Source organism: Cervus elaphus, chromosome 8, assembly GCF_910594005.1.
Source record: "Cervus elaphus chromosome 8, mCerEla1.1, whole genome shotgun sequence".
In the NCBI taxonomy this organism is placed as follows: domain Eukaryota; kingdom Metazoa; phylum Chordata; class Mammalia; order Artiodactyla; family Cervidae; genus Cervus; species Cervus elaphus.
In genome coordinates this window covers 32,736,324-32,751,548 of record NC_057822.1, presented here as the reverse complement: position 1 = coordinate 32,751,548, position 15,225 = coordinate 32,736,324, and the positions used below count along the sequence as shown (strand labels likewise).

General features: G+C 37.6%; 1 protein-coding gene across 1 annotated transcript in view; it reads left to right on the top strand.

Annotated features, from left to right (window-relative positions):
* SPAG16 (sperm associated antigen 16) overlaps positions 1–15,225 on the top strand; it is a 965,654-nt gene that overhangs the window by 424,748 nt on the left and 525,681 nt on the right. The window contains exon 11 of the mRNA XM_043910138.1: positions 13,624–13,767. Within this exon, the coding sequence (XP_043766073.1) occupies positions 13,624–13,767 (144 nt within the window). The remainder of the gene's footprint in view (positions 1–13,623; positions 13,768–15,225) is intronic.

Here is a 15,225-nt window from a genome sequence, read left to right as displayed (position 1 = left end):
GTTGACCAAACTTACTCAAATGTGTGTGGGTCAGCTGACCCAGTATAAGGTGACACTCAACATATGTTGACTTTGTTCTATGTGTCTCTCATGCTCTGTTAGGCTAGGGAAGGTACATCCTTCTCATGGTGATAATACAGGCCAAAAGAGAAAGGAAGCCTAATTATGCAGGCACTGTTCAAGTTCCTTGAATGTGCTATAGTTCCTGACATCTCACTGCTAGTAGAAGTCACTTGGTTAGGTCCATATTCAGAGTTGAGGGAGATGCTATGAAGTTACATGGCAAAGAGTTGGGTACAGTAATGAGTGGTAGATATCAGTGCTCTCAAGCTGATATTTATTTGTATTATTATATAGAATTAAATAAATTTCAGAAAAGACATTAAAGTAAAATTAGACTAAAACTATTACTTAGGCGAGGGTGGGATATTCTGAGAGAATAGCATTGAAACAAGTATACTATCAAGGGTGAAACAGATCACCAGCCCAGGTTGGATGCATGAGACAAGTGCTCGGGGCTGGTGTACTGGGAAGACCCAGAGGAATGGGATGGAGAGGGAGGCAGGAGGGGGGATCGGGATGGGGAACACATGTAAATCTATGGCTGATTCATGTCAATGTATGGCAAAAACCACTACAATATTGTAATTAGCCTCCAACTAATAAAAATAAATAGAAAAAAAAAAAACAAAACTATTACTCCTTCAGTTCAGTTCAGTCACTCAGTCATGTCCGACTCTTTGCAACCCCATGGACTGCATGCAGCACGCCAGGCCTCCCTGTCCATCACTGACTCCCTGGAGTTCACCCAAACTCATGTCCATTGAGTCGGTGATGCCATCTAACCATCTCATCCTCTGTTGTCCCCTTCTCCTCCTGCCCTCAATCTTTCCCAGCCTCAGGGTCTTTTCACATGAGTCAGCTCTTCGCATCAGGTGGCCAAAGTATTGGAGTCTCAGCTTCAACATCAGTCCTTCCAATGAACACCCAGGACAGATCTCCTTTAGGATGGACTGGTTGGATCTCCTTGCAGTCCAAGGGACTCTCAAGAGCCTTCTCCAACACCACAGTTCAAAAGCATCAATTCTTCAGCGCTCAGCTTTCTTTATAGTTCAACTCACATCCATACATGACTACTGGAAAAACCATAGCTTTGACTAGTCAGACATTTGTTGGTAAAGTAATGTCTCTGCTTTTTAATATGCTATGTTGGTTGGTCATAACTTTCCTTCCAAGGAGTAATCATCTTTTAATTCCATGGCTGCAATCACCATCTGCAGTGATTTTGGAGCCCCCCAAAATAAAGTCAGTCACTGTTTTCCCATCTATTTGCCATGAAGTGATGGGACCTGATGCCATGATCTTAGTTTTCTGAATGTTGAGCTTTAAGCCAACTTTTTCACTCTCCTCTTTCACTTTCATCACGAGGCTCTTTAGTTCTTCTCCACTTTCTGCCATAAGCATGGTGTCATCTGCTTATCTGATGTTATTGATATTTCTCCTGGTAATCTTTTGATTCCAGCTTGTGCTTCTTCCAGCTACACATTTCTCATGATATACTCTGCATATAAGTTAAATAAGCAGGGTGACAATATACAGCCTTTTATATATAAAAGGCTTATATATAAACTATTTTAATATAAATTATGTATATAATTTATATATGTATATAATATATATACACAATATATATATATTATATTTTGTATGTAAACTATTGCTATTAATTTGCAAATATATGAAAATGTCCAGTTTATTCTTATAGATGTTTTTACTTTATCAATGTTGCTAAACAAAATAAAAGAAAAAAATTTTAATAATTATTTCTAATTATATGTATTTTATGGAAAACATGTATTCTCATCATAATAAGAATAATTAAAGGTTGTTTGAAAAAGCTACCTGTAGCAAACTAATCAGATGATTTAAGCAAGGTAAATTATTGTGCCTTAATTGTAATATATTAAAAACTATCATAGATGTAAAAAACATCTGTGACTGTATCAAAGGTTAAAAGTTATTGTTTTAAAATTAGTTTCATCTAGTTTTTAGGAAAACAGGGCTTACAATTGATAATCATTTATTTTTCCAGTAATCTAGTAAGACCACTTGAATGGTGTTTGGAAAGATTTAGAATGTATTAGGGTCAGTTCAGTTGCTCAGTCGTGTCCGACTCTGTGACCCCATGGACTGCGGCCCACCAAGCCTCCCTGTCCATCACCAACCCATGGAGTTTACTCAAACTCATGTCCATTGAGTCGGTGATGCCATCCAACCATCTCATCCTCTGTTGCCCCCTTCTCCTCCCACCTTCAATCTTTCCCAGCCTCAGGGTCTTTTCAAATGAGTCAGCTCTTCGCATCAGGTGGCCAAAGTATTGAAGTTTCAGCTTCAACATCAGTCCTTCTGATGAATATTCAGGACTGATGGCTATATCTTTCCTTTTCTCCATTGCTTTTCACTTCTCTTCTTTCCACAGCTATTTGTAAGGCCTCCTCAGACAGCCATTTTGCTTTTTTGCATTTCTTTTTCTTGGGGATGGTCTTGCTCCCTGTCTCCTATACAGTGTCAGAAACCTCTGTCCATAGTTCATTAGGCACTCGGTCTATCAGATCTAGTCCTTAAATCTGTTTCTCATTTCCACTGTATAATTGTAAGGGATTTGATTTAGGTCATATCTGAATGGTCTAGTGGTTTTCCCTACTTTGTTCAATTTAAGTCTGAATTTGGCAATAAGGAGTTCATGATCTGAGCCACAGTCAGCTCCTGGTCTTGTTTTTGCTGACTGTATAGAGCTTCTCCATCTTTGGCTGAAAAAATATAATCAGTCTGATTTCGGTGTTGACCATCTGGTGATGTCCATGTGTAGAGTCTTCTTTTGTGTTGTTGTAAGAGGGTATTTGCTATGACCAGTGTGTTCTCTTGGCAAAACTGTATTACTCTTTGCCCTGCTTGATTCTGTACTCCAAGGCCAAATTTGCCTGTTACTCCAGGTGTTTCTTGACTTCCTACCTTCCTACTTTTGCATTCCAGTCCCTATAATGAAAAGAATATCTTTTTGGTGTACAAATATATATATATATATATATATATATATATGTATATATATATAATATGGTACTGTATGAAATAGTATATACATAAAGGCTATGTTTTTTCCAGTAGTCATATATTGGATGTGAGAGTTGGACTATAAAGAAAGTTGAGCACTGAAAAATTGATGCTTTTGAAATGTAGTGTAGGAGAACACTCTTGAGACTCCCTTGGACAGCAAGGAGATCCAACCAGTCCATCCTAAAGGAAATCAGTCCTGAATATTCATTGGAAGGACTGATATTGAAGCTGAAACTCCAGTACTTTGGCCACCTGATGCAAAGAACTGACTCATTGGAAAAGACCCTGTTGCTGGGAAAGATTGAGGGTGGGAGGAGAATGGGACTACGGAGGATGAAATGGTTGGATGGCATCACCGACTCAATGGACATGAGTTTGAGTAAACTCTGGGAGTTGGTAATGGACAGGGAGGCCGGGCATGCTGCAGTCCATGGGTCGCAAAGAGTCGGACATGACTGAGTGACTAAACTAAACTGAACTTATATACAATGCATGTAGTATAACATAACAGTATTATATACCTATGTATGTATATGTGTATTCCCTGCTGAAATCACCTACCTAAAGTGCCTAAAGAAAACTCCTCTTAGAACAAAATGCACTTTGTCCCCATAATTTCATTGGGGAGAAAATTTAAGTAGCTCATTTTACATATTTCTTTGCTTGCAGTTATTCTGACTGAATTATAGAGGTCCTAAATTTACTGGTTTGACTTATGATTTCTCAGCTTAATAGTGGTGCAAAATCAGTGCACACAAGCAGAAATCATACTGTGATTTTGAATTTTGATCTTTTCCTGGACTAGCAACATGTGGTGTGATATTTTTTTTATTGAAGTATATGTGAATTACAGTATTATATTTGTTTCAGGTATACGGTGTCATGATTCAATATTTTTATAGATTATACTCTATTTGAATTTATTATAAAATATTTGCTGTATTCCCTCTGCTGTAGAATACATTCTTGTAGCTATTTATTTTATGCATAGTAGTCAGTGCCTGTTAATCCCCTACCTCTATTTGGGCCTCTCCTCTTCCCTCTCCCCACTCATAATGACTAGTTTGTTCTTTATATCTGTGAGTCTCTTTCCATTTTGCTATATTCATTCAGTTGTTTTAATTTTTAGATTCCATATTTAAGTGATAACGTACATTTGTCTTTCTCTGGCTAATGTCAGTAAACATAATGCCCTATAGGTCCATCCATGGTATTGCCATTAGCAGAATTCCATTGTTTTTTTTTTTTTTTAATGGCTGAGGAATATCCCATTGTAATATATGCCACATATTCTTTATTCATTCATCTCTTGATGAACACTTAGATTACTTTCTTCTCTTGGGTACTGCAAATAATGCTGCAGTGAACACTGGAATGTATGCCTAGTTTTGAATTTGTGTTTTTGTTATTTTCAGATATACACTAAGGAATGGAATTGCTGGATCATACGGTAGTTCAGTGTTTTCTGAGGAACCTGTATGCTCTTTTCCATAGTGACTGCACTAATTTATATTCCCACCAACAGTTCCCAAAAAATGAAGAGGAGGAAGCACTCCCAAATTCTTTCTATTGATCCCCCATTACCCTGATACCAGGAAACTGAGGCTTAGGTAGTTTTCAAAGTGCCAGGGCCAGGGTACACAGACTACAGAACCTTTAAGGTAACTATTATATAGAACCCCACTGCTTATATTATTGTTATGATTGTTTTTAGTAAAAAAAAAAAGTTAATCATGACATCTGAAATGCTTTCTATTTTGGTGAAGCTAATAGCATACTTATGCTATAGCAAAATAATTTTCCTTTGGCAAAAATATTCTGGATTAAGAATGATTTTTATTAATACATTTGCAGCTTTGTGTTCAGAATTGTCAGTGCCTAAGTTTACACAAAATGAACTAAGGTAGTATTTTTACATGATTATCTGCCCACATCATTCTTTTTATCCCCTCCAGTGTAAACAATGCTTTAATGTACTAGAAGTATTGATAAAGGCATGGGGGAAGGGGCCAAGGGAACAGTTGGATCTGCCATGTAAGAGGATGGAAATATATCAAGTAAACTTAAAATAAAATAGGTGAGGCTATTAAATCACATAAAATTCTACAAGTCACTGAAACCTTATATTGAAAAGAGATAAAGCAGAATGTGCAAGGACACAGAACCAAAGACTCTTATGCCTTCTTATACCTATGTGAGTGAGGTAAAGCAAGAGCTACAGACGTGGAGTTTAAACAAGCAGAGTTAAGAGGTTGATTAATTCTGCAGCACACGCTTAACCATCTCTCCTGATTGCCCTTGCAGTGATATTCCCTCTCCTCACTAAAAAACAAAATGTTAAAACATTAACTTACATACACATACACACACAGATACAAGCACATAATACAAAAATATCTGGAGGCAGAGCTTTATGGAGAAACACGGAGTGTTTTCCAGAGAGCCCTGTGCTGCAGACGTTGAGTGCTGCAACAGGGAAAGTGATTTGAGTTATTTATTAAAATAGGGTTGATTAAACTGTGTGCTTGAGAGAATTGGGAATGGTACATACCTTTCCTTTCTTGCACTGAATTCAGTAGAACTAAGGGTAGATAATAAACCATGGAATTAAATATCTGTGCAGTTGCTCCTGTTCAGAACTAACTGATTATAATATTGGGCTGGTTGTAAACAGAAGATCCAAGGCTTACCTAAAATTGTAGCAGATTGATGCTTAGATTGCTCTCTCTGTCCCCTTTTCTCACCCAGAGTGGGTAGTTGGAAAGAGAATTTGTTGTTCAGTCGCTCAGTCATGTCCAACTCTTTGCCACCCCATGGACTGCAGCAGAGCCAGGCTTCCCTGCCCTTCACTGTTTCTCAGAGCATGCTCAAACTCATGTCCATCAGGTTGGTGATGCCATCCAGGTATCTCATCCTCTGTCATCCCCCTCTCCTCCTGCCTTCAATCTTTCCCAGCATCAGGGTCTTCAGGGAGCCGGTACATACCTCTTTACTTTTGTTTCTTTCTCATGGAGTAGAAGAAGGAAGACTGCAGTAGCATCTGTGATGCAGAGACAAATGTATGGGGATAAAAGACAAAGCAATATCTTACTGCATGGCCAGTTATCAGGATGCATTTCGTATCTTTTTCATGCTTTTCTTATTCTTCCACTATTTGGATCCATTTCTGTCTACCTTGTTCCCTCTAGGATTTATGTCTCACCATCTTAAGTTTTTTTTAAACAGATCTCACTTTGGCCCAATTGGCCATCTAATGCCATCCCTTAAACTTGAACAGTTCATTTTATTCAATTCTGGCCACGTACATCTGACCACCAATCCTGAATTCAACTTGTTTGTGTTTTTACATAACTTTAATGTTTTTATCACCTCAGTTCTTACTACTGCCCACTTCATCTGACTCCATATCTTCTCCCCAGTCCCCTGGAAACCAATCGGGGGCTCACTCACTGGTGTTCATCTCCCTCTAATTACACCGGCTACACAGTGAGTGCAGGTTAATCCCTTTTCTTGTCCCCATCAGTTCTGCCACATGGCCTTTGACACCCATGAGGCATTATGATGCAAGTTCTTTCAGTCTTAGCACAGTTTCCAATATAGAAATTAAGATTCATAAAAATTTTTGTAACACGATAATTTCAATATATGTGTCTTAAATTCCTAAACTTGGGTTTCCCTGGTGGCTCAGCTGGTAAAGAATCTGCCTGCAATGCGGGAAACCTGGGTTTGATTCCTTGGTTGGGAAGATCCCTTGGAGAAGGGAGGGGATTTGGCCTGGAGAATTCCATGGACAGAGGAGCCTGGCAGGCTACAGCCCATGGGGCCGCAGAGAGTCTGATATGACTGAGTGCCTTTCACTTTCACTTTTCCTAAACTTTCTTTGTGAAAGAATGCTGAATTTTAGTCAGTACTCCTGAATAATAAAGGAACCACACATAATTCATTGTGGTTTTCTAGCTTAATTATCAAACAGGTACAAAAAGAAATTGTCAATAATTAAATATCATGACAGTCATCAGATTGACTTGGTGGTTTCTAATAAATTAGGCTAAGACAGAATTTTGTATTGTACTTTGATGTATAAATTCACCTCAATTCCATGTCTTAAGTAGTAATACTTCTAGTTATTCCTAGATTAGATGTAGGTTTTGTTTTCTAAATATCCTCCTTGAAAAGAGATTTTCATGATAGAGCTCTTGCCATGAAGATGTTTGATTTCAGCTTAGAAAGTACCTACTCTATGTCACTAATATACTAAGGAAATGTGAAATGGAAAATTTTTAATATTTGTAACTATACAGAATCCTTGTAGATTGCTGAAACATGAAGTAACCAAATAAACTTTATTATTGAAATGAGTTTCTTAAGACTATAAATGCGTAATGTGACTTTTCAAACTTGTTAAACTGTAAAGAGCTACAGCAATTTCATAATATGAAACTGTGTGTATAAAACTATGTAGCATAAAATGTTTAGCTGCTAAGGTAGCAGGGAAGTTCCAGGAGCTGTTTTCATAAATCTGAAAGTAGTTAACCTGTTTCACTGATCTTCTTTATTCCATTTACCAAAATAGTGGGGCCTACCTTCCCCTGTCTTTGGAGTTTATAAATTTCATTTAGTTGATGCTATGTATTTTAGAATGGTCTTTCTTTTACATATTGTAACAATTTTTGGAACTAGAACTTCTGGAGAAGATGGAAATTATATATTGTTTAGCTTAAGAATATCTTAAGTTTTGTTTTGTTTAATAAATAAAACAGGGATACTTTTTATTTAGAAGACAGGATAAATGATATCACATTTTTTAACATGAGAAAGCAAAAACGTAATAAAATAAAATGACTTTTTTTGAAGGCCATGGTCTGATCTTAAGAATTTTCATTTAGGAGGTAATTGGGAAATGGCCTGGCTTATGCACTCACTAAAGTGGAAGTGCCCTCTCCACCCCGTGAAATAAGGATACCCAGCTGTGTAGATGAGGTGAGAGTTTATTTTGCAAGATTATGAGGCTGCATATTTGCATATATGTTGACTTTTCATAAATGATGAAAAGTGTTTGAATGTTGGTAGATGATCTTTACCCTTGGGTACATATTGGGTGAATTTTTCTTACAAAAATATAGATCTATGAATTTCAATGGAGCATTTATGTAGAAAAGGTAACAATGATAGTGTTGCCCTGGAGATGAACCAGAACACACATACAGACTTGCCTGCCTCTTTCCTTGCCTATGATTAGGATTAGAACTACCAGCCATGTAACAAGGCAAGAGGAAGACTATTTGGTACCCCACCAGGCTCCAAATTTACTATATGTATAAGGCTGGAAGAACATTGGACAGGGAAAATTAAAAGGAAGTGTTAGCCTTTAATGACTACCCTCTGAATAATTATTATTAATGTCATGTGCCATGTTGTGCTAAGTCACTTCAGTCATGTCTGACTCTTGTGCAACCCTATGAACTGTAGCTGGTCAGGCTCCTCTGTCCATGGGATTCTCCAAGCGAAAATACTGGAGTGGATTGCCATTCTCTTCTCCAGGGGATCTTCCCGACCCAGGGATCGAACCAGTGTGTCTTACATCTAACCTGCATTGGCAGGTGGGTTCTTTACCACTAGTGCCACATGGGAAGCCTCCCTATTAATAATGCCAGGAACTGTGAAAATGCCTCACTTGTTTAGTAAAAATGAAGGGAAGATACTTTCCAGATCCTGACAATACAAATCCTACATAGCTTTGAATGAAATCTATACTATTATATTTTTAAACTTAAAGTGCCAGGGAAGTATTAATATTTCATATTTTCACATTTTCTTAGCTGACTTCTGAAAAAGAATGAGACCTAACATCTTATTTTGACAGATTTTTCATTGTTTTGTGCACACATTTGCTTTATGGCTTTTAATCCATTTTGACTCTTTTTAAAATACTCCTCTTTGTTTAATGTTTTTTATTGGTGAGAAGAACTGAGTTGACTCTACCTGAAGATAATGTTGAAAATATTGATGTACTAAAGTGACATCTATCATAATAATGAAGCTGTGTGTTAAATGGCTCTAAAGCTTTTATTCTCAAGTTACTACTGTTCATTCTAAGCTAATGTCTATTTTTTTTTTTTCCATGCTCTTCACTTTCTTATTTTCCAGACAGGTGCTGGAGAGATCTTTTAAATAATTATCACTCATATATTAGTCTCCTACTTAAAACTATTCAGTGATGTTAGGGTAAATTCCAGTCTCCTTTTCTTAGTTTATGAGGGCCTATCTGATCTGGTCCATACTTTACACATGCACTTCATTCATTATCAACACAGTCCTTCATTCTCTGTGATCATTCTGGCCTTCCTTCTGTTCCTTGAGTACACTTCTGCATGTGCAGTCATCTATGCCTGAAACCATCTGCCCCTAAATTGTCCTAAAGATGCTTTTTCTCTCTGATCTTGCCTGGAATGTCATGTCTTCCGTGAGGACTGTGGTAACCAACCCATCGAAATTAACATTCTCCTACAAATCATTGTCATATCACTTTTTTTTTTCCTTTTAGCTTTTTCATATAGCTCAGATATTCTGTTCAGTCATGTAACTGTTGCTGTTTCCCCACATTCATATGTAGGTTCCCTGAGAGTGTTGCCTCTACCTGTTTTGCATACTGCATCATAGGCTCTTAATTCATATTTATTGAAACAAAGAGTATTAGTTGCATGTTAGAATGCTGTGTAAATCCTGATGCATATCCAAATATAAGGTGCAAGTATTAACTAAGCAACAGTCAGACGAATCTTTTGTATGTTTGTCCTGGTAAGCTGGATAAAAGCGTATGTGATGTGTGAGCATGTGCTGTCATTAAGGATGAGTAGATCAGTCGTCACCCACGTTCACGGGGCACACATTTTGATACTGATTCATTTTCAACCCACTGTGCATCTTCTGTGTTGGAAATAATTAGAGCCTGTGAACTGAAGTGAAGGAAACATTTATAATGCTGAATAACCCAAAGTGAAGACAGGGGTATCTAATTAGTCTTTCTTGTGACAATCTTTTTTTGGATTAGACTTTAAAAAGTCTTAAGAGGGGTGCTTGTGTCAGCGACTCCGCTGATAATTAATAGTGTTCACCATACACCTACACACATTCCCTCCAAAATATCCTTGTGTAATACCACTACTGTAAAGAACAATTTCAATTAGAGAGGAGAGCTTTTGAAGTGCATATATCATGTGGTCTATTATGAGAGATGTGTCCTATTATAAAAGAGAAAAAAATCTCTGATAGAACATAATATTTTATGTAACATGCCTGGTATATTGTTTAACAAAACATTTTATAGATACTTCATCAGGACATGACTTGATTTAAGAAGCAGGACTAGCATTCACCCACGGTTCCTTTTTTTGAATCCGTAAGATGTTTTCCCATACTATTTTCACACAGTCACAAGCTTATTAACTTGGGAATGAGGTGACAGGGCCTTTGTCTTCGAATCTTGGAATTATAATTAATAGTAAGTTAAAGGGAAGCAGAAAGGTTATATTCAAAGTTTAAAGTAAAATGACTTTGTGGCACGTAGCACAGGTACCAGGAAGATATTAAGTGGGAACTCATTATTCTTTTTAATTAGAACTTTGGGAAGACATCTTGAGAAGGAAAGTCATTTGATGGCATGTTACAAGAGAGACATCTATTTGTGGACAGAACTTGGACAGGAACTATGCCGTCTTCACCTTGGCACGTCCAGGGCCGGGCAGAGGCCATCCCCAGTGACCAGCAACTACTTGAGGCCAGTTGTATATATGAAGGAGGGGAGAAGGGATCTTTGTATACATGTTCTCCACCCTACCCCTCAGTGCATTCCTACAATCTATATTATGAAAGAAACCACTGCAAATTTCCTTATGTTTGTGTGTGAAAGTATTCTGTGTGGAGCCTGCACTTTTGGCAGAGGATTTAATGTCAGATAAAATCCAGTCATGTCTGGTATCTCTCAAAACCACATGAAAACATAATTTTTCTCTAAATGTTTACAGTTTTAAAGACTAAATTTGCTACTTATGATCTTTATAAGAGACATGTGTGGATTATGGAAGTTAACGACATGAAGGGCCAGGCTATAGTGAAGTGCAATAACATCCCATAATAATAATAGTCACTCTTTTAATATTCCCCCTTTTCACAGATAAGGAAACCGAGGCCATGGAGATTGAATGTCATTTGCTAGTCAATAAGTTCTAGGCCAATATTAAAATCTAGGCAGGCTGGTTTCAAAGTCTCTGTGTCTGCACTAGGATGATATTCAGTGAGTTTTCATTATATGTCTAAGTCTTTCACTTAGAGTTAAGAAAGTGCATTTACTTCCTCAACTCACAAACCTATGAAGGCAATAGTATGTTTCCTTCTATACATGTTGGAGCTCTGTCTAATCATGTAAAGATCATTTAATGGACAAAGTACCTTATACTTGTTAAAGAATAGAATATCGATGTTTGACTGAAACTAATCCAGAATGGTTAGGGGAAAAAAGTCATATGTAGATAAGAAATATCTTATAAAGAGACAGTGCTAGAAAAGAGATACACACGCAAAGAAGCCATAGAGCATGGTTAGTGGGTTCAGTTCGCATGCAGTTCACGTGGTGTGGAGGGAGCTGCAAAGTAGAAGGGTTCAGTAGAGCCTGGACTATTATGGTTCAATAGAGCCAAAACTGATTAATCACCAATAGGTTTGTGTTTATATCGTTTCTTTAACTTCTGCAAACAGCTCCCCTCACAAAAGTCATTTTGGAAACATCTTTCAAAGTTTGTAAAGACGTCAGTGATTTTGGTTATCTTCATTAAGGAGGGTAATTTATCATCTAGTCAAGTGCGCATGTGTCTGCCGGGAAAGCTGTGACCAACATACATCACACTCAGGAGCTTCAGTGATTTGGTTTGCCTTCTTAGGTGTGCTTTAATGTAGGATTCATTTCAACCTGACATTTTTCCCCCCTCTTATCATATTTTTCTTCTAATTAAGTTCTATAAATGTATCCTCCCCGTAGTTTGAACCGTGATAAATTCCTTCTCTGAATTGGCCTTCTGAAAGTCACAAACCAACATTATGATGAATTACAAAATGAATAATTTCCCTTCTACCATGTTTATTTTCAGCAGCAAAGTGGTGGAGAAAAGGGAATTTTTTCCACTCAAAAGAAAGCCCTGCTCACAGTGGTTACGTGTCTGCGAGTTAAATAGTTCCCACACTGACTGACCCCAGCCTGTTTCCAAAACTGGATAGGCCTAATGGAAGGACATGATTTTTCAGCTCAGAATTTGGGGATTTAATGATATTCTTGGAAGGAATCCAAAATGAGAAAAGGTGTGCTTTCATGTAAGCCCTGGAGTTACTCATGTAGGTATGGACTGAGACCGTGGTTTCTTTGGGAAATTGATTTCCTAAAGTCTGTATTGCAGAAGAAAGGAACAATGTCATTCTTACAAGGGTTATGGGAAAAATGAATGTGTGGTTTTTATTTTTTAAGTCTCTATTCATTTTACTTCATTATACATGCAAGTTAATTCATTATGTCTTTGATGTGAGACGGCTGTGTTGAAACTGAACAACTTGCTGCTAATATTTAGGCTGGTATTTTAATACGTGCTTAACACAGGATACATTTGTTCCCTTTACATTGGAAGGCACAAATGAAACTATATAAATAAGATTAAATTATTGCCATAGAAAAAGTATCAGGCATTAACCTTTTAGTCTCTTGATTTTCAAATGGTTTAGCGTCAATATTTAAATAGCCACAATGATCATAGTCTGGTTCAAATAATACTGCATAATGTGTTAATCATTAATTTTACATACTTCTTTCTCAGTTCCCTCTATGCCTTTATAGAGTGGGAATTGCCTCTTGCATCCTGAATTCATTACTGTGATTTGTGTACTGTGCTTTGACTGAAGCCAATTTAAGTGGCATATCAGTGTGGAATTTGAGCTCCTTTGCTTTTCGTAGATAGGAGCTCATGGAGTTAATGTTTCTTTTATAGAATGTATTACAGAACTGTCATAATGTTATGATTTATGATCTATTCCTGGATAGTATCTGAGTTAAGATATACTATCGTCTGAAAAGAAGTTTAATTTTATATATTTTAATAAGCGTGGCTACTGGTCCAAATGTCTGAACACCACATTTTCATTGGCATAACTTCTCCTCCCTGAATGAAAAACCAGAACTATTCTTTCAAACCAGAATTAGATATGAGCATTCACCTAAATCAACCATCCCATTTTTCAGATGAGGAATCTGAGATCCTGTGAAATTAATTAGGTTGATGACATTCAGGAAGGTATAAGTTAGGGCTCTAGCCAGGAGGTTGAACCTGGTTTTTCCGACTTCTGAGCCAGCGTTCTGTAGCTGCCCTGCCTGCCTGAAATGGATAATCACTGCCATTTCACTTATTCCCCATATGAAGCCATTCACTGTTACCTTCCCTTAACAACCTTTTCTTCTCTTTCCCTGTGTAGCATCATCATGCACCCTCACAAAGACCTCCTTGTCTCCTGTGGGGAGGACCGTGTCTGGAAGATGGTGGGGCTCCCCAAAGGCAACGTGCTTCTCACAGGCTTGGGCCACACCGACTGGCTTTCGAACTGCTGCTTCCATCCCAGGTCAGTGCACACAGCTCTCAGAGCTAGTCTTATCTCTCCAGGAATGCACTTGTTTACGCTGTGTCTTCACTCTGCTGTCTTTTTTCTTCTTTTGTCTTAAACCACTTATCGAAATATGAATAAAGGTATATATTTAATGTGTACAACTGATAAGTTTGGAGATAAGTACACCTCCTTGAAATCATCACCGCTGTCTATACCATAAACATACTTATCATCTCCAAAAGTTCCCTCCCATCCACTTTATCTTATCATTATCATCATTATCCTCAAAACACTTCAGATTTATAAATGCTGGTGGCTCAGTAGTAAAGAATCTACCTACAATGCAGGAGACTCTGGAGACTCAGATTTGATCCCTGGGTTGGGGAGATCCCCTGGGGAGCAAATGGCAACTCACTCCAGTATTTGTGCCTAGAAAATCCCATGGACAGAGAGGAGCCTGGTGGCCCACAGTCCACAGGGTCACAAAGAGTTGGACACAACCGAGCTACTGAACATACATGCACAACCTGAGATCTACCCTCTTTAGCAAATTTTTAAGTATTCCTTAAGAATTGTTAGTTGTAGGCTCTATGGTATACAGTAGATCTCTAGGACTTAACTCATCTCATAGAAATGAAACTTGAAAGTTTATGCTGCCACTTTCCTCTCTGCAACTCCACCTCTACCACTGAATTTTGAAACATGTAGATAAATGCTCCTTTGGCTTTCATTATATCGACTTTGGATTGATTGCTTTTGATATTTAGTACATATAAAACTTAATCCACATGCTGATGCATTTAAGAAGAGTAATGAGCTTCCCAGGACAAGCTTCAGAAACGCTCTTTGTCCTCATAAACTCTGACAAGGCACATGAATTTCAATAATGCATAGCAGTGTTTACTTGGCCTCTGTTAATCTTGCATGTTTTCTGTTTAGAATTAAGTTATCTACCAAAAAGGATCAGGAGGCAGTGATCAACTCCTTTAAAAATTCAATGATGCTTAAGATATACAAGGGAACAAAGCAGAACTGAGGGCATTGAGCCCTATAATTTTCAAGATTCACTTAATTTTTGTACCAAAAGATCCAGGGCACAGAAGGACCGAAACACACATACACATTGTTCTGGTGGCAAGAAGCACTGCCCGCTGTCGCCTGTGGTCAACTCTTATCCCTAACCCCAGTGGTCTTCTCTTATTATCATTATGCTTAACGTCTGTAGACACTCCTGCATCTGGCTCTTTCTAACAGTTTCTGTTCTAATTATTCTTGGAGACATGTAGTTCTTAGTGAAACTTCTGAACGGTACCATTGGGAAAATTTGTTCTTTGGAGAACTTTATTTTTTGTTTGCATAAAACTTTTTTCAAAAAAAGCATCTTTGTCTTATCCTTAGTATGAAAGTCAGTGAAATTAGATTGAAATGAGAGTAAACTAAATTACTCAAAAATTTGTGTCTTAATGAGAAGAG